At 35.3% G+C, this 24,634-nt stretch overlaps 1 protein-coding gene across 5 annotated transcripts in view; it reads left to right on the top strand.

Annotated features, from left to right (window-relative positions):
- The window catches only part of THSD7A (thrombospondin type 1 domain containing 7A), an 809,828-nt gene that overhangs the window by 589,984 nt on the left and 195,210 nt on the right, over positions 1-24,634 (top strand). For 4 of the 5 annotated variants that reach the window (XR_008998498.1, XM_057504555.1, XM_036894464.2 and 1 more), the window contains 2 exons: positions 1,724-1,905; positions 5,918-5,986. Coding sequence is in view for 4 of the 5 variants with exons in the window: in XM_057504555.1 (XP_057360538.1) it covers positions 1,724-1,905; positions 5,918-5,986 (251 nt within the window). In the remaining variant the exon portion in view is untranslated. The remainder of the gene's footprint in view (positions 1-1,723; positions 1,906-5,917; positions 5,987-24,634) is intronic. The other variant, XM_057504554.1, reaches the window with a different exon arrangement.

Raw genomic sequence — 24,634 nt, 5'->3', positions numbered from 1 at the left:
AATATTCCAGACACTTAAAGAACATGCATACAGCCCAAATTTCCTAATCCAGTGAGGAGAATTTATACTCACATTAGTGCTACTTCTAACAATATTAAAAGTGACAAAGTGATGATTAACATGAGAGCTTTAATTCTGCAACACTTTAGACTGTCCATTCTCCCCTGTTGTAACAAGTGACTGAACACTCTGGAGAGTTTCCTTCCTAACTTCTTTCTCTCTCGGACCCACTGAAGTGTGTATTCCTCTGCACACAACAGGCTCAGAGAAGTTGCCAGGATCTCCAGTGTTTGGTCTCCTATGATTTTCTTCTATTTTAGTCTTAAGCTAGGTGTTTTATTCCTTATCCTCTCAGATATTTAAACACCATTAACAAAGTATGTATTTGGAGTCTCTGCTCTCGCTTTTTGGAGGGCAGCATTTTTTTTAAGAATGTGTAACTGATTTACAATATTAAAAATGTATGCCTCTCACAGGACTTCTTAGGGCAGCCTAAATCAGGAGTCCATTCTATTAGAAAAATAAAATTTTCATTTTAACCCCAATAATAAATGGCTTGTTTGGTCTTAACTGCCCTTGGCCCCTTCTCCCGCTTCACCCAAGGCATCAATTATCCATGTTTTTAGAATTGACCTGTAACATATGTCAAGAGTGTTCTTTGATGCCCCAGTCCTGCACCTCTGTAAGCCATGAATCCCCACTTATAAAAATGAAAAACAGGCATGAAGGTCAGTTTAACTGTCATGAAACTTTACCACGGACAAACAAAGCACCTAGATCAGACATCTGAGGACCCATTTAACCTTTTTGTCTAATTGAGATGAACGTTCGCACATCCATTTGTACCCATGTTGGCTGTTAATCTGATTACTACGGAAGCATCTTGGTTAAAGTGACACAAAGTGCTACTTGAGCCATTTCCTTTGTGCTTTTAGAATATCCATTTTCCTTGAGGTGGAGAGATGCCATGTCTTTCTATCTTCAGTGGCATCGGGCAGTGGTTCCCTGGCTCTCTCCTTAAAGCATGTGTTGGGCTCTCAAGCCCCTGACAGTTCTTTCACATCATAATCTTGACTGGAGCTTTAATTTAGAATCACACAGATCATCTTTCCTGTGTTCCGCTGATTAGAAACGTCAGCTCCTTTCCATCACTCATCAGCACTCATCAGCGATGCTCAATGCTGCAGAGAAAAGCGTGCTTATTGTTGACAATAAGGAGAAAACTCTGAATTGTTATATTTTTTAATCCTAACACACAATTATAATTTTAAGCCAGTATGAAGAAGCAATTTTCATGCATTTTATTAAAGGCAAAACAAATGTTTGGGTTGATGATCATTTAGAATGTTTTCCATTCTCCGATTGAACCCTCCTTTGTTTATATGCATCAGGAAAGGGCAAGCCTGAATTCAGCTTAATTGAACATAAAATTTTATGTTTTCAGCATTATGCTGTCTTTTCATAAAATATTTATAAGTAATTTCCAGTAATTGCAATTAAAATGCGATCATCCTAAATTTAACCCCCCTTTAAATGGAGCACTGCTGAGGATAAAGAAGAGATTGAAACTGAATCTTCACCATAGATATAGTGCTCCATGACTGATCAAAGAGGAACGTGTTGTTTAGATTAATTTTCTTAAGGAAAAAAGTAGGAGAGCAGAGCAGAGTTTTATTCGGTAAAGTTTTATTCAGTTGCTAATGCTGGCGTTTTCTTTAATCAGGTATGGCTGGAGAACTACAGAGTGGACGGAGTGCCGCGTGGACCCTCTGCTCAGTCAGCAGGACAAGAGGCGGGGCAACCAGACAGCGCTGTGCGGGGGCGGCGTCCAGACCCGGGAGGTGTACTGCGTGCAGGCCAACGAGAACCTTCTCTCGCACTTAAACACGCACAAGGACAGAGAAGGTAAGCTTGTTTTCTCGTTGAGGACCCAGGCGTGCAGATACAGCAGCATCCTGCAGGGATGAGTACATGGCCATGTGGGGCAGAAAAGCCCAATTTCTGTTCACACTATGGTTGATAGTCACTGTGGTGAACAGTCATCCAAATTTGGCATATAAAAAAAAAAGTGTAATCTAATTCCATCCTTAGCCAGCTCTGATTTACAGACAAGTCTGTCATTAAATTTTTTGACCATACTGAGTCAAAGATTACCAGGAGTAGTTTTAATCATAAATATAAAATAAAAATTCACCTTGTAAGCATACACATAGAATGCAAGTATATATTCTATACTTTTAAGAAGTAAAACTTGCTTGTAAAAAAAAAAAAAAACTCCTTTTGCTGCTTATAATTTGGTTGAAAAATTAATTATGGATATTGACTGAAAATTTCAATTTGAATTTAAAATGAAATAAATACAGAATAAAACTATAGCTAAAAAAAAATACCAACTTTAACCCAAAGCCATGACTTTTTAAGAAATCTCTTGATTTGGCAGACTATCTTAGAATTTTTTTTTGTTTAAATCTCTGCTTGGGGACCAGATTCCATAAGTGTGCAAAAGGATAAAATGAGTCCAAAATGACCAGGGATGAAAGTATATAATATTATAAATATTACTCAAAAATGCTAATTTTATTATTGGACCAAGTTTTTACCCAATTAGTGGCTCTTAAGTCTACACAAATATGAATATTTTTAAGCAGAGCTGTATGTAGACTCTCTTACAACCCCACCTGAGGGATAGCAAGCCTTTCAACACTTATCTGTTAGTTGCCAGCAGAGTTCCCAAAACTGTGTTAAAGTGGTAAGGACAGAAGTATCGACACAAATTTTGTGTCCAGAAGTGCTCGTAGTCACCAGTTGGGCACACAAACAGGCCAGTAGTTATAATACAGTATGATATGCATTAGAACTGCGTTTTAGAATAACCATAGGCATATCATAGACAACTTCATAGAGGAGGCAGCACTTCAGCTGAGTGATGATGTATATGCTCCATAAAGAAAGATAAAGGTGGGTTGGAATAGAAGAAGGAGTTTATTCCAGGCAGAGGCAACCTCATGTGTTGAAGCACACCATTAAAGAGAAGCAAAAATAAAAGTGAGGTCTTGTCAAAATGTCTTTGGCAAGTTGTGGACAGAATAGTTTAGTATTTCCAAGCAAATATGTTGGTTGGAAAGGGAAAAGAATAAAAATAAAGATCTTAATTAATTCCAGGAGGAGAAAGGCCGAAGTAAGTAGGCTATGTAGAGAAGGAATCCAATCAAGAATGATGAGAAAAGAAGGTGAAGAAACAAGAGAAACGGCTGATTTAAAAAACAAAGGAAGAGAAGGCTCCTTCGCCTTCCCCAAAAAGGAGTGGCACCATTGACCAGTAATTCATGAAATAGGCACTGAAGCTTTGCACTTGCAACTTGTAATATTTAATTGTTTTGTATCCACTAACTTTACATAGCATGTCAACTCATCTAGGGGATCTTGCCTAGGGATACGTCTTCCTACTAATGTATCTTGAGGTTGTAAAGAATTTACAATGTAAATAAACCATGTAATGATAGTACATTAATATTTTCTTGGCCACTTTAATGACTACATTTTCAACACTCTTGGGAGGATTTATTATAGTAGTCCTTTCAGAGTAGTATAATTTCATTGCTAGAGGTATATGAGATTTTAGTTTCTGAATGTCAATTATGTCCTGTAGGTTACTACTTTCAAAATATCCTTTAGAATTCTAAATTGCAACTCAATATTTTTTTAAATCATTTTCCCATAGAGTGCCCCTACTGCTCTTCAAGCACTGCAGAGCACCAAAAAGTCACAGAAAAAAAGACAAACAAAAAGAATATCATTAAATTCTTTCTTTTGAACTAAAAAAAATGCCTTAGCAAAGATCAGTAGATATTATAGAAATAATCAATTCACCTAAAGTTAACATTTATTATATAACTATGTAACACAAATAACTATGTGTTTGTGGCCTTCCATCTAAATACCAAGAATATTAATAAATTTCCTGTAGTCTTTGCAAAAACAGTGGATTCTCCCTAAAAGCTGCAACTTTTTTTCTCAGAACGTAAACTATGTGAGTTTGCCCCCCAGAGCACTTAAAATTTCCCGATAGTAAGCTGATTCAGTACACCAGCATCCCAGGGTGACATGTAAAGACTATAAATATGTGTAAGTGGAGAACAATTAGACTGTGGGCTATGAAGATTGTTCAGTCTGTCTTCTTCAGTAAGTATGAAAGAATGAAAACTTACTTTATAAAGAGAGAAAACTCTCAAAATAACTCTCAATCAAAAGGTGTTGATCTAAAAAAATCCTATGTAACCATAACAACCTACCCTAACAATAATTCATATTGTATTTACTTTGAAGAACAGTCTACACTATTGTTCTTGCAGATTCACACTGTGTGCTATAAATATCTTGTTTTCACATGTAACCAAGCTATTCAAAATAACTTAACTCACAATATGTTAACTGAAAAATAAAATTTCTTGATACAAAAATACTGCAAGCAAATGATATGAAATTCCCATAAACTTCGTTTATTATTTTGGCCTTTCATCATGTAGAGGAGAATGATAATGATCACCTGAGCATAAGGACAGGCCACATTAAATCACTTTAACTCATCGATAGATTCACTACTGTTTACTGAAGCACCCCACACTGAGCCCTAAAAAATTCTCCTCCTTAGAGCTAATATATTTAATTTTCAAAAAATTGAAATATGTATTATTAAAGTACTCAGAAAATATAATGTATGGTATTGTATATGTGTATTGTGAATATTTTCTCCCAGTCTGTGGTTACCTATGTCTTTAATAGTGTCATTCCAATGGCAGACATCTTTAGTTCTGATGGAATAAAAAATGAATATATATGTATACAAAAAAAAAAATATATATATATATATATATAATGATATAATGTATGGTACTCACAACTTGGTTATCTTATCTGTGCTATTTGAATTATATCATCAGAATGTTTATTAAGTTAGTGATAGCATCTATGGATAATAGGAAAAATATACATACTTGATATTGGAGAGTATCCACATTTTATTCATGCACTGCTGCTGGCCATAGGTAGACCTTCCAATCCTGACCTTTCCCCCACAATATTCAGGTGAGCAAAATTTCCTCTATCACTTCTTTAGAAGAAAGGCTTGACAAGTTCTCTACTGAGAAGAGTTAGCATTAAAACCCTTGACAGTTTCTGTTCAGCTGGCTCATCAGAATTCCAGTAGACTGTGAACCACGTCCAATCTATGAAGGCATGAAATCTACCCTTATCAGAATATGACAGGAAGAAGCCTTGCCCATGGGGAGGTTATAAATCCTAGAAAGCTGATGAAAAATGTTGCTGATCATTGGCTGCATGAACGTAAATTGGTTTATTGAGAAACCAAACTGAAATGAAAATAAATTATAGTACTCAAAAAATGCTTCCATTTGATACAGATTGAACATGTTTTTAATGAAGGAAGCCAAAAGTATTGATTGCAATGCACCATGAGGATTCCTATAATTTTACCAGGAAATTTAAGGACATTATTTTGTAGAAAACATATCAAATAATCCACACTAAACTCTGGATAAGGTCTGTGGGTTTGAGGTTATTAGGAAAGACAGCCTGGGTAATAAACCTCTACGATGGCACAGAATGAAATAAACCAGCAGTAAGGTTTGGACGGTCAATGGAAAGAAGGACTGAGGGAAGGATGATTCAACTGTGAATGGGAAAACAGAAAGATGAATAAAGAGCTCGCCTTTTCCCATGTTCTGCAAAGAAATAGGAGAATAAAATAGTCATCATCCCTAAATGGAATGCAAATGTCATTGTTATTGTAGTCTTTTATCTACAGTTTCCGAAATCTAGCCCAGTTTAGTTTAAGCTATTTTGGGAGAAAAAAAAAAAAAGGCTAAGCTTATGGTGGTGTTTCTGGTGTTATTTTCAGAAAGTAAATACCAGAGTACTTCGAAGGCTAGCGCTGCACCTTTCCTATCCATCACTTTTGAAATAACAGGTAGGTGAGAATATTTTACATGACATTTCAATCAGATGTGTATATTAGAGATTCTCTAGTCCTGATACAATCCTTAAGCCATCTAGGAAAGATGATTTACTTTCTGTTTTGCTAGAAATATATCAAGTTGTCCCATGAAGCAGAAATGTTTTCATATTTCTTGCCTTTCTTATAAAATCATTGTATCGTAGCATTGTATAAATGTAAATTGTGAATAAAAACAAAGAGACTTCTAAATTTAGTGACATAAAATGTTACTAGAATATCATAATTACATAAACAGATATATAGTTTGGTTATGAACACTTTGTTGAGATAAATTAATGAAAGTATGAACACTTCTCATAGTTACTGTATTTCTAAGCACACCACCACTTCTTGCTCTACCCATCTTAATATGGTAAATGAAGAAGGAACTAAGTCAGCACAGTGGCTTCATTTTGGAAACATACCTGCATCGATGCAGTGGGATATGAAAAGCACTGTAATTGTAATATAATTGAAACATAGGAAATCTCAGAAATCAGTTCTCTGGATATTTTATGGGAGAAAAAGACTACTACCCTATGAAATTTCTCTGTGATCAGTATATTACAAAAATTAAGATGCCAAGAGGTTCCAATCACTGGGATAGAAGCTAATAAAATCTTACATGCTGGGAATTAGATTAAGCTGGTCAGTGGTCTACCTCAGAGGCAACTTAGAATTTTAAATAGAGGAATAGCTTATTAATGTATTGTCAGGAAGTATTCAACCAAAAAAGCAATCAAAGGAGAATATAATGAGGCAGTTCAGAAGTCACGTAAACATGAGAACAGAGCTTATAATACCTTGGACTTAGTGTTTAATGAACATTTGTTGTTTGACATGTTTATTCTCTCCTTTATAAAATGGTACAGTTCTCTTTTAATTTGTCTGAAAATTATCTCTTGAATGTTCCAAATACCCTTTAAGACAACTATTTCATCAAGGGGCTATATTCACACACACCCTGTCCTTCATTCCTGAATAAATACCTCTTCACACCTGTGACTTTGAACAAAGGGAGCATAATCTAGTTGCTAGATCAAATGACAAGAGTCAAAATTTAGGCACTTTGTTTCAGTTTGGCTACTCATTTAGGAGAACATTTTTTGTTCTTTTCTAATTATAGAGATAGCTTAAAAATCTTTTGAATTTCATTTAGTAAGGCTACTTTCAAAAGAACCCCAGACAAATAATCAGCAAACCTGGTTTCATTTCTGCTTTGCCTTTTATCTTTATGTACATTGCTTAACTTTATTTGCCTAGAAATATCTATTTAATGACTCTTCTGTTCCACTTACAGCAATATGGCAGATTAGAATATCTGAAAATCATCCTTTACAGGAAGCCTAGACATGCAAGATACAATTATTGCTTTGAATGCTCTTTTTGCTTTTTTTAAAATTGAAGTATAGTTGAGACAACATTACAGTAGTTTCAGATATACAGTATAGTGATTTGACACTTGTGTACATTATAAAATGCTTACCGCAGTAAGTATACTTATCATCTATCACCACAGAGTTACTACAGCATTTTAAATGTTTTCAAGAGCAGAACTGATGTCTTGATTAAACAGTTCCCCAAAGCAAACCAGGAAGGTTGAGCTGATGTTTTCTGTGGCTGCCTTTGGGAGGTAGGGATGGTAAAGGAGGAGGATTACACATATGGGCACTTAAAGGGACTGAAGCCAATAAGGACATGACATGAAACTTTTAGCCAGAGGAAGAGCATGCAGGCAGAAACACTGCATCACTTCATGAACCTCAGAAAGTTACAGCATCAGTGAGTGAGCAGGTCAACTCCTCTTATCTATAGAGGGAGATGACAAGGAACCAGGTCAGCCTCAGCCTCAGGTCAGGGCAAAATAAACCTCTCCTAAGAATTCAGGTAGCGCCTCTACACAAACACAGTTTATTTACAATTTATGGTACTTCAGTGAATCCCAAAGACCACCTAGCTGAAACATCAGTATAAGAAATGGTTTCAGGCCAGTGGTACTACCAGGGTGTCTGACATGAGCAAAAGCAAAAACTCTGAAGAGGGAAATGTATTAATCGAAGCCACAGAATTTCCTCAGATAAATTGTCTCATTCAAATTTGTGAGCCACACAAGGAAAAATCATCTGTCACGAACAGTAAGATTAGACTTGAAAAGTTAGAAAGATTAAAAATAGCAGATAGAGACCATAAAGTACATATGCTAAAGCTTATTAAAGATAAAAAGGAAAAAATTAAAACATTAAATATAATATCATAATGTAATATACCAGATTTTAAAAAAAGAAGAAACAGAATCTCTAGAATTGAAAAAATATTTTTTACTGTAAATAAACAAATGGATGGATTAGACAGATTGAGCTAAACAGTTATTAGTAAACTGAAGACAAACATAAGGAAATTATTCAAAATGCAACACTGAAAATAGAAGTAGAAAATAAAAATGAAGAATGCAGATTTCAGGCATGCAGAATGAAACAAGAAGGTTTAGAATGAGTGAATCAAGAGAAAAGATGGAAGAATTTTCTAGAATTGATGAAAGACAAGAGTTAACAAAATCAAGAAAAACAATTTCCAGGCACGATAATAATACATGCACATGTAGACAAAATGTAGTGAGATCTTAGTTCATCAACTACAATTCAGCTAAAGAGGAATAGAGAAAAAGAAAAAATTAACTACAAAGAAATTTAAAAATTGACAGTGAAATTCTCAACAGCTACAAAAAAAGCAAAATAACAAAAATGATATATTTAAAGTACTGAGAGGAAAATACCTATCCACCAAGCTAGCTATCATTAAAAACTATGGACAAAATTAGTACAAAAATTAAAGGGTTTACCTCTGATAAACCCTCACTGAAAGAAGTGCTAAATAATAATGTTTAGGAAGAAGGTAATTGAACCCAGAAAGAGAAGAATTCAGGTGTGTAAAGAATTTGATAAAAACTGGGAAATCTAAAAAAGTATAGATATGTATAAAGCAATACTAATAGTTTTCATTATTTAACAGTAAAATTATTTAAATTTCACTATTTAAATCATTTAAATTATCATGTTTAATATTAAAACTGTACAATTAGTTAATGAAGAACAATAATATATGACAGGAGGAAAGGATAAGGAATATATTGTTTGGGAAAAGGTAGAGATACTGAACACCCTTATACATTATTAATGTATAACTATTAGAGTAAAAATACATATTTCACATTTTTTGTGAAATTTAAGAAATTTAAGAATAACTATTAGAGTAAAAATACATATTTCACATTTTTTGCATATGTGTATATATATATATATACACTTGCCAATCCAACAGAGGAAGTAAGAGACTAAATAAAATTAAATCAATTCCTGAAAGGTACTAAGAGGAAAAATCATTATTTTCTTACAGAGATGATATAATTAATACCAAATAAATAAGAATAAAAATCTAGAAATATGGTTTTTAAATGTCAGAGTCAAAGGTTATTATAGAAAATCATTTTGTTTTATTATTGTATCTATGAGACCATCCAACTTTAAGTGTTTACAGTGATCAAACTAAGAGTATGGATTACTCAGTCCAAGCATTCACTACTGCTAGCAAGTACACAAACACAGTAACAGACCACACATTGTATTTCCCAGGCAATAGTGCCTTTTTATATACAAAGCACAAATGAAAATTTTATTTTATCAAGGAAATAACATGAATTGACTTAAATTACATATGTGTACAATGTCAAAACTATCCAGAAGATTGAATGATTGATCAAATAGCACTGAATGAAATGAAAATCTTCATAGATAATAAAAAATGCCCAGAATTTTATCCAGCATTTTTAGAGTAAAGGATAATCTCTACAAACATAAAACTGAATAAAAATTATATTTCCAAATTGAGAGTGAAGCATGGAAGGGATTGCAAACTTTTAAAATTGAAAAAGAGAAACATCTGAAAATTCAAGAGTATTTCAAACCTATCCCCCTTTCTATCATTATAGTTTTTCCAGTTTGTAAATGAGAAAGATGAATGACATTGACGTTATTACCTAGAGAAGGTAACAAAATTCATTATGTATGTTGGTGTCTTGGACAAAGTCATACATGGTAGTTCTGATGAAATATGTGAATGATATTAAGCTAATAAAGATAAAACACATTGGATAATTATTTTATAAAACAAAAAGATATTAACAGGCTAGAAACAATGGAATTTCTCCAATGGTGTAAAGTCTAATAAAAACTTCTAAATACCTATAGTTAAGTCCCATGTGCCCCCTCTAAAAGAAAATGATAGTAACAATGGTACAATGACAAGGACAATATTGATTGTGTTTGTTTAGGCACTGTGTTAATTACTTGGATGCTACAAAGATTAAATGCTTAATGTGGAGAATAAACAGTTGGAATAAATGATTAACGCTAAACTCATTCTGTATCTATAATATTATTACAGTGTTACTCTTCTGAACATTAATCACAATCTGATTGATGAAGTGAGACAAATTTGGATATCTCACTTGGAATTCCTTCACTCAATAAATACTTACTGGACAACTATTAGGTTGCAATTCCGATTTAGACATTGAAGTTAGAATGTTTAAAAAAGTAGACTTAATCCCTGTCCTCAGGGAGCTTATAACCTAAGAGTAGCCACGTATTTACAGCTTTGTTTACTGGGGGGGTTTAGAACTGCCCCTTCACAAGGCTGACATGGAAAGACTTCTACAGACATGCCAATGTGGGGTTCCTCACTTAGGCTCTGAAAGTACACTACAATCATAGTCCATCCTTCACAAAGAACCTCTACCCTTATTCATTGGGTGAATTATTTTTCTGGAAAGTACATATCCTCAAAATGTAGTTGAAGAATCACCTGGATGCTTAAAAAAATTCAGACATTTCTGGATGTGAGACTGTAAATCAGAAACTGTTACAGGAATCTCTGTCTTTTTTATAAGCACCTTTGTGATTACAATCAGGAGTTAATTTTACCATAAGCTTTTGAAAATCCTTTTAAAAGGCCCTTTCCAAAGCTTTAGGAAAGACTGGGATAGGGCAGAAAGCCCAGGTTTCCTGAGCCCCAAAGCTTATACAACCTAGGAGACCCTCATTGTTTTTCTTTAAAAAGCAAAATTTTAAATATAAAATCACTAAGATCTCTGTCAGGGTCTCAGATGAAAGGCCCTGAATCTTAAGCTTCATGGGCTTCTCAATAAATCTACCCCAAATGCTAATGTAGATTTTGGGCCCCTGTTAAAGCAGAGAGAATCACTACTTTAAGAGGAGAAACAGAAACACAGATATGCATATCCTGAAAAAGGCTTCCCACAGTTCTGAAGGTAAGTCTGGGGAGAATGAGGTGAGTGGGAAAACGTGCTGTATGTCTTCAGAACTGAAGTACCATAGAATTTTCAGTTCTAAGAATAGTTACATTGTCACTCACTGAGTCCTAGTTTTAGGTCCCTGAGCTGCAAACCTTCAGAAAATCACTATACCTTGCTAGTATTTAAGCTAGGAAATTGAAGAGGAAGAATACCTAGCCCTCTCAAATGCTGTTTCTTCTTACTTCATACTTGTAACTCAAGATGGAAAGAAGCCATAACTTAGTAAAGACCCTTCCATTAATGAAAGAAAGATGGATAAAATGTCACATAACCTGACACCATCAAGCGACTGTAGTACGTGTGCTTTTCGTAAGCCTTAAGCACTTATTTCACCAAGTCTGATGCAGATGAATGATAGCACCAGAAGGGATTTTGAAATGAGCACTCAGGGATGTGCACTGGTGAATGAACAGCATTTTTCAGAGGCACACTATGCTCTCTGAGGATGTAAAAGAAATGGTTTGTAGCTGGCTGTTCCCTGCCTTGCTGGTGATTGCTCAATAGGGAGTAGCTACTCTCACCAGTGTTAACAGAGGAGTACAAACTACATTGTGGAACTCATTAATATTTATTCCTTCTAAAAGCACTGGGCAATAAAAAGGGAAATAAACCAGGGAGAACAGCAGTGGGAAAAGGGAGCCATGACAACAGGTTCATCTTGGAAAGGTTTCACCATTGATGCACGCAAAAAACACACACAAATGCAAGGATACATATTATTAGATTATTAGTCTGCAATACACTAAAAATGACTCTTATTGGGTGAACTAATTTATGCAAAAAGTTGTGCATTGAACACAATTCAAGAATTCATAGTAGTCGTACATATTCTTGTAATTATGTACATCCAATGTACGTCTTTACAGTTTCGTATTTTTTATATTTAACAAAGCTACATGTTCTCAGTGTCAGAGTTTGTGCTGCATCAGCCTGTACACAAGAACTTTCTCTAAGCTAAAGATCATCTATTTGTTGTAAGAGCAGCACCAGTAACATCTCTATTCCTTTTCTTTTGTGGCTTCTCTATTTTTTGCCTTGAAATGCCATTGTCCCAATTGTCCAAATATCTCCTCCTATTTTGAATAATCTTTTTCACATTTTGTGACCTCAGTGATCTTTCTTCACCTAAAGCCTATAGTCTTGGTGTGCAGTATTGCAACTTACCATTTGATTACACATAACTCTACTCTTTTACAATTGCCTCATGCGTAGTTATTCCAGTGTCCCAAGATTTTAGGCTTCTGAGAAGGTCGTGGCCGTTTTTCCCAAGAGGATGTTGACTTCCTACACATCTAATTTGTAATGTTTTCATTTCAGATTAATCTATATACCTCACTAACATCATTCTTTTCCTCCTTTGCTTTCCTTTCCTCTTTAAAGGACAATGAGAGCATACGTAAAACACATCCTAGCATAAGGTCCTTATTATGTGGCAAAATAGATATTACTTGCTTTTGTTTATATATTTGCTTTGCTGGCTAAACTGAGAGAAAGGGAGGGATTTTTAAGTAATAGTCTTACTCAAGATCTTTTGTACATAGTAAAGGCATAATTGTATATTGGTCTTCTAGTTGAGAAACATAATGGAAGATGTATAATTAATAGAGTCTCTATACAATATGTTCTGAAATCCTTCTGTGTACTTATATATGAAATTTCTCCTGTGTACTTATATACGAAAAAGCATACTTACTTTGTATTTTTCCAGAGTATATAACTGTCTTCCAAATTGTCTTCCAAAAATCCATAGCAATGGGGTAAGCAAAGAAGCTAACATGTTATCATAGTGTTTTCCCAAAGAAATATATAACTAATTTTACTTCTGTAGTTATGGGAGACAGAATGATTATAGCTTCCCTTACTTTGCTGCATCCTTGAAAAGTTAAGCAGCTATTGCCAAAGAATTCTGAAGAAATGCTTGTAATAACCCTATGATGGTTCGGTTGCTCTAAAAAGAGCACTTCTACATTGCTCAAACTGAGAATTCCTCACTGAGCCATCTGTCCTTTACATCACACAGGACTCCTAGGCATCTGAAACCATGATGGTTAGGCAGCATTATGCCTGGGAGACCTTACCTCTTCTTGATAAAATAATATTAATGAATAGATAGAGAAAAAATAATTTTAAAAAATGTCCTATTGTTTTATATGTTTTCAGTTATGACTGGTTAGAAACCTTGAATCAGTTAAGTTCCTAGTCCATTAGGAATTTCCAGAAATACCTTGAAAATAAAAAGTCATGTTCTTTATTAAGAAACCTCTTGATCCATTCCTCATTGTCTTCCAAAAATCCATAGCAATGGGGTAAGCAAAGAAGCTAACATGTTATGATAGTGTTTTCCCATTAATGTGTGGCTTAAATGGACAATGAGAGAATAACTTTCCTAGACATACTGGAATAGTAAGTGACAAAGGACAAACTCAAAGCCAGTTTTTTTGACTCTAGTCTAAGCTCTATCCAATCCTATTCCCATGCCCTGTGAATTTGCTTCATAGTAAATTACAGTACAGTTGCTGTCCACAACTTTATCAAAATCATCCTATGTGCTTGCATTATATTAAATTATCTGATAATACCTCTGTTGCAAAATAAATAAAAACACCATAGAGATCAGCGTCTTATAGCAGGAAATGAAGGAAAACTAAGCATAACTTAAGCGCTTTGTAGGATTCAACTCAAGAAAGTCATTCCCTGAAATGGTTCTATAAGGTCAGTGTGAAGTCATATCATGGTTTTTGAACCAGTATTATATTGCATCATATGATATTCAACTGAGTAATTATCCAGAAAGTCTGTCCCAGACTTTCCACTGTCCGAATCAAGCCCACAGCTACTGGCTGAGAATTGTAGTCAGTGTTTCCATGTGAACAATATGCAGTTGTGCTGCATGTGGTGTGCTTTAGAGAGGATAATGATTGCCTCCTATAAAAATGTGTAGATTTCCCCATACTAGATAGTCTTTATGGGAAGATAACTCATATTGATGGCTTGAGAGTGACTTGAATTCATCAAGTAGCTTTTACACTTTGCACAGTTAGAAATCTCCTACATTCAATGATGTGATTTTTAATACTCACCTATACCCCACTTTGTTTTATGTAAATGTGTACAATAAAAGGAGATAAAATGATTTTTAAGGATAAGTAGATGAGGAATGTAGGGCAAAGGAAAAATGTTAGTAGAAAGAGACTATCAAACTAATAATGAATATAATAAAGATAATGTACAAAATGTGTGCCGTAAGATCCTGTGAATTTCTTGACTATAAGTTTTTGCTCTAAGCTTGTAATAGTCAATGCAAAGAGGAGCACTAATTATGAAACTCACAGTGTCCATTAGACATTAGAAACCAGTTGTAAATGAAAAGCATAGCAATTTATGATCTTACGCTCAGAAAGAAATTCCCCTGTAAGCCTTCATAATGAGAACACTGTAAATATATTAAATTACAGTCTCATTAACTTCTTTATAATAATACCATATGATTTTATAAGAGGCTTTAACTTTAAGAGTTTTCCTAAATGTAGACCACTAGCACAAATATTAAAGTGTAACTCACGAAAAGCAAATCAGTGAAAGTTTTAGTGTGATAGGGTACAGATTTATAGGTCTTGCTTAGCAAGATGACCCAGGGATAGAGTTCACAATATCTAAGTGAATGGATGTAGAGCTATTCCTTCAGGCAACCCTCCTCAGCGTTTTGATAGATATTGAGAGGCAGAGAGTTCTCCTGTATCCCCTGACACAAGGATCTGGAGTACTGCTCTTCTGGTTCCTATTTAGGTTCAGTTAAATGCAGAGGCATGTTTTCCAGCCATCATCTAGGTGAGGATAGGCTTATCATGGTTAAAAGAAAATTGTTGAGGCTTCACAAAGACATAAACTTGAATAAAATAATATCCCACTTCAAGCAGGGAGATGAGTCCAGGCCTAACTAGATGTAGGGCAAAGAAAAAGTTTAATCAAAGCCTCATCAATCTATTCCATAGCTCATAACCCATAGCAAAAATATGAAACAGATCCAAGGGAGACACAGTTCAACAATAATGTCATCTCTTAAAAGAAGCAATTTAACTCTCTAGTATCTTCTTCAAGGTCAAATGATTTCCAAATATAACTCTATGGAACTAAATGAGTTAACGAAGTAATAATGATAATGATAAGGAATAGGAAGCTAGTAGATACATGCTTACACAATGTGAGATATTATTCTATTTTACATTTATTTGATGATAAGATCCTCACTACAAGTCTATGAAGTGACTACTATTCTTATATAGCATTGAGATACAGAGAAGTAATTTCATCAAGGCATATATAGGTAGTAACTAGCATTGTGAAACAAAAAGTCTGTTTTCTGAACCCATGCTCTTAACCACTATACTGTGGAGTTAGAGTTATTAATTGTGAGCCTGTTTAATGTCTGGAAAAATTTGTCTCCCCTCTAAGTGATACTGGTTTTAGAATATGTGCCTTTCTTTTAAATAGCAATTAGGTTTCAGAGCCAATGGTCTATTAAGTTTATTATTACTTAATAACAATGAAACTATACATGTATGACAATGCCTGTGTTTCCATTTTCTATGGCAGGAAGTCATCATTCATTCATTTATTCAACCGGTATTTACTGAGTGCCTTCTATGTCTAGACATTGTTGTAAATGCTGACAATAGAGAAGAGAAAGCACAGACAAGATTCCTGCTGTCATAAAGAGTTTAAATTTTAATGGAAAGAGACAAACTATAAGCAAAGAAACAATATAAATGAGGATTAAATTATCAGATAATAAGAAGTACTATGCAGAGGGTTAAAATAGGGTGATGGGAGAGAGAATGAGTGAGTAGTGGTATTATTTGGATATTACTATCATGGTATCATTTGGTTTCCAAAATCTATATATCTAGCCTAAAAATCTCCTCTGAGGAGCAAACTCATAATGATCTTTCTATTTGACATCTCCAGTCGTAACACTCAGGTATGCTTGTCTTCCCTCCACATGCTCCTGTAATAGCAGAATAAATAAAAGTTTCAAAAAATCAGAGTACACATTATATGAAAAGCACAAGCTCCATGAGCTGTTGAATAGATGTGTTAAAGTAAATCTCTTATTAAAGCCGCTTAAGAGAAAGGAATACTACTCACAGAATAGGTGACACGTAACAGGTGTTCAGTTAATACTTATTGAATAAATAAATGCATGGACAAGTCCATTCCATTTGACAAGTGATACTTGAAAACATGCAGAGATGTTTTGGAGATAAACAGAGGTCATCAGAGTGAGAAAAAAATACCCACTCCATATTTACTGCGACAGCTTCTCTCACTTTTTGCTGTCCAGAAGGAAAAAGTCTGAAATAAAGCAGGGAATTTAAGAATAGTAATGATAGGAGGTATTAGGGATAGAATTTTTAAATTGCAAAAAAGATTTAGAGAAAAAGTAATGAGGTAATAAAGACACCCAAAATACCATTAAAATTAAAAATGAAAAAGATAATAAAACAGATATGATTTGAGATGAGCACAGTAAGGTAGAAGTCAGTGAAAATGTAAATGTAAAAGACATAAAGCTGAGATTAAAGTCAAAATCTGTGAGATAAAATGTAAAAAGGGCTCATTAATAATACATAAAAATTCACTCAAAATGGATTAAAGACTTGACTGTAAAACCTGAAACCATGACCTGGAAACCCCTAGAAGAAAATGGAGGGGGTAAGCTCCTTGACATTGGTCTTGGCAATGAATTTTTGGATTTGACACTAAAAGCAAAGAACCAAAAACAGAAATAAACAGATGTAGGGGGAGTGAGGGGGTGGGAGAGGTTACATGAAACTAAAAAGCTTCTGCTCAGCAAAGAAAAAATGAAAAGGCAACCAACAGAGTGGGAGAAAATATTTGCAAACCACATGTCCAGTAAGGAGTTAATATCCAAAATATAGAAGCCAATCTGCTTAGGGAGCTTTCCTGGTCAGTTCCCCATCTCTCTCTTTCACAGTTTTGTCCCTTTTCCCTAAAATGTCATTTTATCAGCCCATGAAAATGTGAGTCAGGGAAATGACCAACAGCAAACCTCCAGAAGGATTTCCTGGTAGGGTTTGAAATCTACAATGGCAGATGTTTTAGAATCTCCAGTATCATTCTTCAAAGTAGTTTTATTTATAAGAATATAATATATGCTTGGGGAAAGTATTCAAACTCAGTTTACATGCTGCCATAAATAAAAATGGGTTTAGGCTTAGGAAAATGTTCAGGAAGAAATTCACAAACAGAAAAAATAAAATACTACTGGAGAGGAAATTCTTAATATTTTTAATGGTCAAAGACAATGGTAAGCAATTCTTTACCTGAGCGTATGCAGCTCTGCTCTGGAATGAGCATAACATTTTCTAAAAGGTAAGCATTTAGTGCCACAGTGTTATGACATTCAGGATTAACTTCAGCTTCCAATCCTGCATAGCTGTTTCTCGAAGGGTACTCTGAGCATTACTTGCATCAGAATCAGCTGCAGTGCTTATTAAAATCGCATATTCCTAGCTTGTTCCTAAGTTTCAATCCAAATGTAAGAGATTGAATCACAGTTTCTGGAAATGTCACCCAGGAGTCTGCTTCCTTAAAGCAATGTCTTTTATCACTTCCATTGCCCCCACCCCAGGAAATTGTTGCATGCACTGAAAATTGGGAAGTCACTGTTTTAAGGTTAAGCATGGAACATGAAAATCATGATTTTTGTTCTGCAGACTCAGAAACCAGTAACTTTGTCACATTCCACATTCCAAAAAGCTCTAAGGCTACATGATGACATTTTCCAACAGGTGATATTATGAATCAGCTATGTTTGAGCTTTTATGTTTGTTTTTAAGAAATACATGGTAGAGCTTAAATAATCCCAGAATATTATTGCTGTTTTTTCAAGGAGTCATAACATCTGTTTTTTGTGCCTTACCAGGAGTGGAGTGAACATTAGCAGCCCTCATGGTATAGCCTAACAAAGAGGGAACCTAGCAGTGTTAGAAACTGTTTAAATGTCAAACCAGGCGTATTAGTCCAGACCTATTGATTCATCTGGCAGCTGCAGGAATGGGTAGATTAATTGGAGGTAGAGCAGAGCAGTGCAGAAATGGAGGTTCATGGAGAAGAAATTGGCAGGACTTCTGTCAATTGGAATGTTATACAGAGCACAGGACCCTGATCTTTTGAGTGAGCAGTGTGAGAAAATACTTTTTACAGTCTATATAGTCAAGAACTCGGAGAAACAATTCAATGACCACCAAGGGCTAGATAAAGGTTGCTTGGTTCCTCTGTCTTTCACTCCTACAACTACAACTGATTACTCAGGGAATTCCTCTGGCTCTACCTTCAGTATTTATCTGAGCAGTTCATCTACACTGTCACCCCCTGGCGCAAACTATAATCTCTTGCCTGAATTATTGGGATAGCTTCCTAACAGGTATCACTGTGTCCTCTGTGCCCCCACAATCGATTTTCTCATGGCTGCTGAGCAGTCTTTTAAATTTTAAGTCAGGCTGTGTCACTCTTCTGCTCAAAGCCCTGCTTCAATACCTCAGTTCATGACAAGTAAAAGCCAGTCTTTCTGTTCTGCCGCTTGTCCCCCTGACCCCATCTCTTACTCCTTTCACCCATGCTACCTGCCTTTGCAGTCCCTGGAACACACCCTCCACCTGGATTGCTTTTCCCCAGACAAATGCTTGGCTATCTCCATCCCCTCCTTCCAGCCTTGTCTCAAACGTCTCTCTCTAGAAGACGCTATATGTGACCCTCCTATTTCAAATTGCGGCTCACCTCTCCCCACACACTCCCAGACCCCTTCCTCTGCTCTTTTCTTTTTTCGTAGCACTTTTCACCTTACACCATACTGTCAGTTGTAGTTTATTAAGCTTCTTGTTCATTTTCTGTTTCCTGCTCCCTCCATGAGAATGCCAGCTGCAAAAAGCAGGCAATTTATCTATTTTGTTCTTACTGAGTCCTAAGCCATACCTGTGGTACAATCCCATGTGTACCAGTATATTACTGGTACATCACCAAGGCTCAATAAACATTTGTTGAATGAAGTAAGTAAATATTCACAGGGTAGGTCTGATTCTGAAAAATTTAAGAATAATTACAAAGTATTAAAAAGAGGAAATTAACTGTAATAAGAACCAAATCTGAGAGAGGTAAAAATAACCAGATAGGCCAGAAAATCTGAGTGGACCTGGAACCAAGACAGTCATTATGACAAAGATGTGTTTATAGATGATAGTATTTGAGGTTACAGTTCAAGGCTACCCACCAATCATGCTTTTTGGCCTTTGCCTCTGTGTTTCAGTTTATGTTTTATATTTTAACTCTAACCTCCTGGCAACTTCATCCTCTATCTATGCAATGATCAGGAATCAGGAATTTATACCTAGAATTGCACAAATGGAGATGTTGAGAAAATAATGGAAAATTTCTAGAAAAACAGCATGTTTCATATTGGAGATTTTTACTTCTGTTTTCTTCTAAATAAAGTGTGGTCAGACAGTAATAGTAGCCCCAACCTGCTATGGAGAAACTCAAGTGAGTAGAAATTTGGCATAGATTTGTTTTCCCAGAAGAGCAGGAGAGAGTTCATGAAATATGCCAGTAAATACGATCACACACTGGTGCACACTGAAGTCATTATTTACACATTATTTCTTTCTTTAATATCCCATCAAGGTTGGTGTTGTTGTATGAATTGTGTCCCTGCCTCCACACCCCCACCACCCCACCAAATTTGTATGTTGAAGCCCTAAACCCCAATGGGCCTTTTTTGGGAGATTGGACCTTTAAAGAGGTAATTGAGGTTAAATGAGGTCAAAAGGGTAGGGTCCTAATCCAGTAAGGCTGGTGTCCTTAGAAGAGGAGGACAAGCCTCCAGGGATACATGTGCACAGAGAAAAGGCCACACGAGGACACTGAGAAGGCAGCCCAGAGAGGCCACACAGAAACCAACTCTGCGGCTCCTGGGTTTTGGACTTCTGGCCTCTGGAACTGTGAGAAACTACACTTCCACTGTTCCAGCCACCTAGTCTGTGGCATTTTATTGTGGTAGTGCTAGCAGGCTGACACCCTTGATCATCAGAGTGATTATATTTGGAGAAGCTCAGCAAGCAGCTAGGGGAGCTGGTTGCAGACTGTATTTGATTAGCTATTCCAGTACTTTTATCATCACTTATTTTGAAAGAACAGTTACAATTCTTTGAAATTCCAACTGCCAAGATGCTCTATCATTATATTGTGAATTACAGACAGGTTCCAAACTGCTTACTTTAATTTACAATATCTACTAATGTTATTTTCCAGGTTAGGGACATTGTAAATAAGAATTTGAGTCATGTGTTGTTGTGAACACATGAATTTGAGCCATGTGTTTGAATCATGTTAGTGATGGTGGATTGTTTAAAGATTTCAGTGTGAATTTAATGTAGACTATTCTACAACATTTCCTGTTTAAAAAAAAAAAAGAAAAAAGAACCCAACTCCATACTTGCAGTATTACAACAGATGGTACATCCCTTAGTAGAAGAATGATGTCCTCATCAAACTGTTGATACAGTTTGTGAAATTTAAATCCTAACATGATTTGCATTGCTGTGAAGATGTGTATATTGAACAATCTCATGTATTTTTAAATGTTCTTATCTGAATCAGGGTCACTAAGATAAATTATCTGACCATAATTCTGTTTTACTCAAGCCATGAGGATAGTTGTTTTCAAGTCAATATGGCTTTGTGCATATAGCCATATGGATCTCTATATTTCCTAAAGTGCCCAGTGGAATATACAAATAGAGAAAAGCCTGCATTACTCCTCGAAAGGTGGAGACAGTTAATCCAGAAGCTAGACCTTAAAGTAGTTTCTATTTGCTAAGATGATATGGATTGAAGATTGAAGGAAGAGGGGCACCAAGGCCTCTGGAGTAGAATTTCTGAGAGATGACAGGATGATACTGACAGGATGCTCCCTGTGCCCCACCTCGGCTAAGCGAAGGGCAGGGGCAGGGGCAGGAGAAGTAATAGGCCCACCACTGGGTGCTGCTCTCTTACCTCTGCTAAGAGGCAGCATTCAGAGAGCAGGCAAGCTGCAGGGAGGGTTTGAGTCTGTTACAGAGAGAAGATGGTTTTCTTAGAAGTCTGTCCACATCTTCTGCAACATTCAGTGTTCATGTGCTAGCTTTTTCCCACCTTCAGTCCCAACACCCATAAATTTGAAAGTTAAAACTAGAATATATAGCTGAGAAGCAAAAGAAAGAGGGATATTCTCTTCTTATTTTAATCTGGACGTCAGTGTCCTTGATGGGGATATTTGGGAAGAACCTCATCTAAGCTTACGAATCACATCCAACATAACTTCCTTGACTATGAACAAACCAGAGCAATTCTGGACCTCTATAAGCTCCCAAAAGGAAAAACAAACAGAAAAATGCAGAGGCCTATGTAAAAATACTGCAGTTCCAAACTCAATCAGCCTAGCTTTGTAATATTCTAAGGTAAGAAAAAAACAAAAAATATTAAAAAATGTTTTGTGACCTCAATCAAATTTTTGATTGGTGACCTCAACACAATTCAAGAGATTTCCCACAAGCAGGAAGTACAAGCAAGAACAAAGAGGAATCAAGCTTTGATCAAATAGTATGGCCTGGGGATGAACATCATGGCCATCAATTCATGAACTGGATACTGAAGACATTAATTATGGTGTAGAAAGTGAACTCAAGTCTATCACGTATTCCCCTTAAATAAACTGTATAATGTCTTGAGTTAACATAAGAAAAGTTTTATCAAGAACAGTAGCTCAATCACAAGTTAATGCTAGCCAGAGAAGACTGGAGGTGAGCTCTGAAGTATGTTAAATACCAAGAGGTGATTCTCAATCATTGCTTTAAATATGAATACAAAATTGATTAAAGAATAAGTATATTATCTTAAAAACAATGCCCTATATTATTAAAAAGAACATGATAGTTTGTCTCCCATTAAGTATACCAGCCTGAGAAAAGAGACAAGGAATTCCTGTGAACAAAATTTAGTACAAGAACATCTTCAAAAAAACCTTAAACAATCACTGCTGTGCATAGAATTTGATTAATTTTCAGAATAAAACCTTTCTTTATTTGCTTGACATCAATTCTTGAGAGTGAATTTATAGTGCCTCTAGCTGACATGTATGTGGGGGCCGAGTAAACCATCAATAGAACCTTCTTGGAATTACAACTACTTTAGTTAAATATACCCTTAATTACTACCACACTCTTGTAATAATTAAGAAAAACAAATCACCACATCCCTGCCATTGACCCCACATCACCCTTTGGCACAATTATTTTGTGCCAAACTATTTGCTTTTAACCAAATAGCAGTATTTTGAACCGAGTAGACATTTAATATTTAACTAGACTGAACAACAGACTAGTGAAAGGAAATCCACTGGTAACTGATTTTATTTTTAGGTCCTTGGACTCTTCTTACTTCAGGCACCCTTGTATTTAATAATAATGTTTGATCCGTTCCTATATGGAAACTAAGATTTAAGTCCAAGAGAATTTCCTCATAATTATGAATTAGAAATCAGTTTGTTTAAAGAGATGTTGCTATTTCAAGAACAAGAGATTTTTAGGGAAAGAGTAGAAGATAAATACAGTATCAGGGGATTTTGAATGCCTAAATGCTCGGCTGTTTTGCTAAATGAATGAATGAATGATTAAACCTATTGCCCTTTACTCAACCTTTGAACCCTTATGTATCTTTTGAATGACAGTAGAAAAGGTATATTGTTTTATGAATAGGGATAAAATAGACTGTGTGTGAGATCCCTGATTTAAAATACTTTGAGAATCCACATATGTATTTTTAATAATAAAAAAAAGTTAAAAATACACATGTGGAATAGATTTTAGACAGGGCAAAAATTATGTAGTTTTAAAAAATGAATGAGAATCTAACCTGTTTCTTATTAAAGTCTGAAGATCCTTTTTTCCAGATGAATATATCACTCCCAATTCCTTCTCTCATCCCCCACAACAATAACCAAATAGACGGTCTTAAAAATGTACATGTGTTCTAGTCAAGCCACACTTTGAATTATAGACTTTTGGGAATTCAGGTAAGAAATGGGGGAAGAGCATGACTTCTATTAATTATCACATGATAGTATAGCAGAGTGGGTAAGAGCATGGCCTGCGAAGTCAAATGCCAGCTGCCACTAATTAGCTGTGACCTTGGGCAAGCTGTTAATCTCTGTGCCCCTGTTTCCTCATCTTCAAATTTGGGATTGCAGTTGTACCTGCTTCATGATATTGCTGTGAGGATTAAAATAATTTATTTAGTAAATTCAATATAAGCATTTACTCTTATTAATTATCCGTATAAGTGTGGAACATTCCACTTTAATAGTGTTTTAACTGGACAGCCAGTTCTTGATATCGAATAGAGTGAAAATTCAGTTTCCATTCTCAATTAGCACACAAAAGTCAGAATAATTGTCACATCAAGACTGATGTTGGGTTAGTTTAGTAGTCTCATTATATTATTATGTTAATATGACACACATACTATATTAATAACCCCCATTAACTGTATTTTTAATTCATTATGACCCATTTCAAGTGTATTTGTGTATGTCTACATGTTTATTACAGACATTGCATATTATGTATCCTTTCAAGGTCACATGAAATAGTTAGAGGTACACACTGAAGATTATGGAGCTATATTGCCTCGGTATGAATCCAAAATCTACAATTTCCTAACTATGTGATTTTAGGAAAGTTACTTTTCCTCTTCATATTCAGTTTCCCCATTTGGGGAAAATCGAAATACCTACCTCATGAGGTTTTGTGAGAATTAAGTGATTTAGTATTTGCTAAATACTTGGAACACCATGACATTGCTTGGCACATTATAAATACCAGTAAGCATTGGTTATTAAATAAATCACATCCTACTGCATCCATGAGTGGAATGCCTAAATTTTATGTTTTTAACATTCCTTGTTTTTCTGTATATATTTGACTTGTCCATGCTATTCAGCCAGACCACCAAATATACCTGCATTTGAACAAATTGGGATTATTACTCATTGCAGTGAGGGAGAACCATCCCATGGGCAACTGTGAGCATCTCAGTAAGAGTGTCAGAAAGCACTTATTACAGGATTTGTGCTTTAATCAGGTGATTTTTTAGGAAGGTCTAAATAAGTGGGCTTTGCCCTGGCAGGAATGCTGTAA

Source organism: Manis pentadactyla, chromosome 7 (assembly GCF_030020395.1).
Source record: "Manis pentadactyla isolate mManPen7 chromosome 7, mManPen7.hap1, whole genome shotgun sequence".
In the NCBI taxonomy this organism is placed as follows: domain Eukaryota; kingdom Metazoa; phylum Chordata; class Mammalia; order Pholidota; family Manidae; genus Manis; species Manis pentadactyla.
Note: the sequence above shows the minus strand (reverse complement) of the source record. Positions and strands in the feature narration are given on the sequence as shown.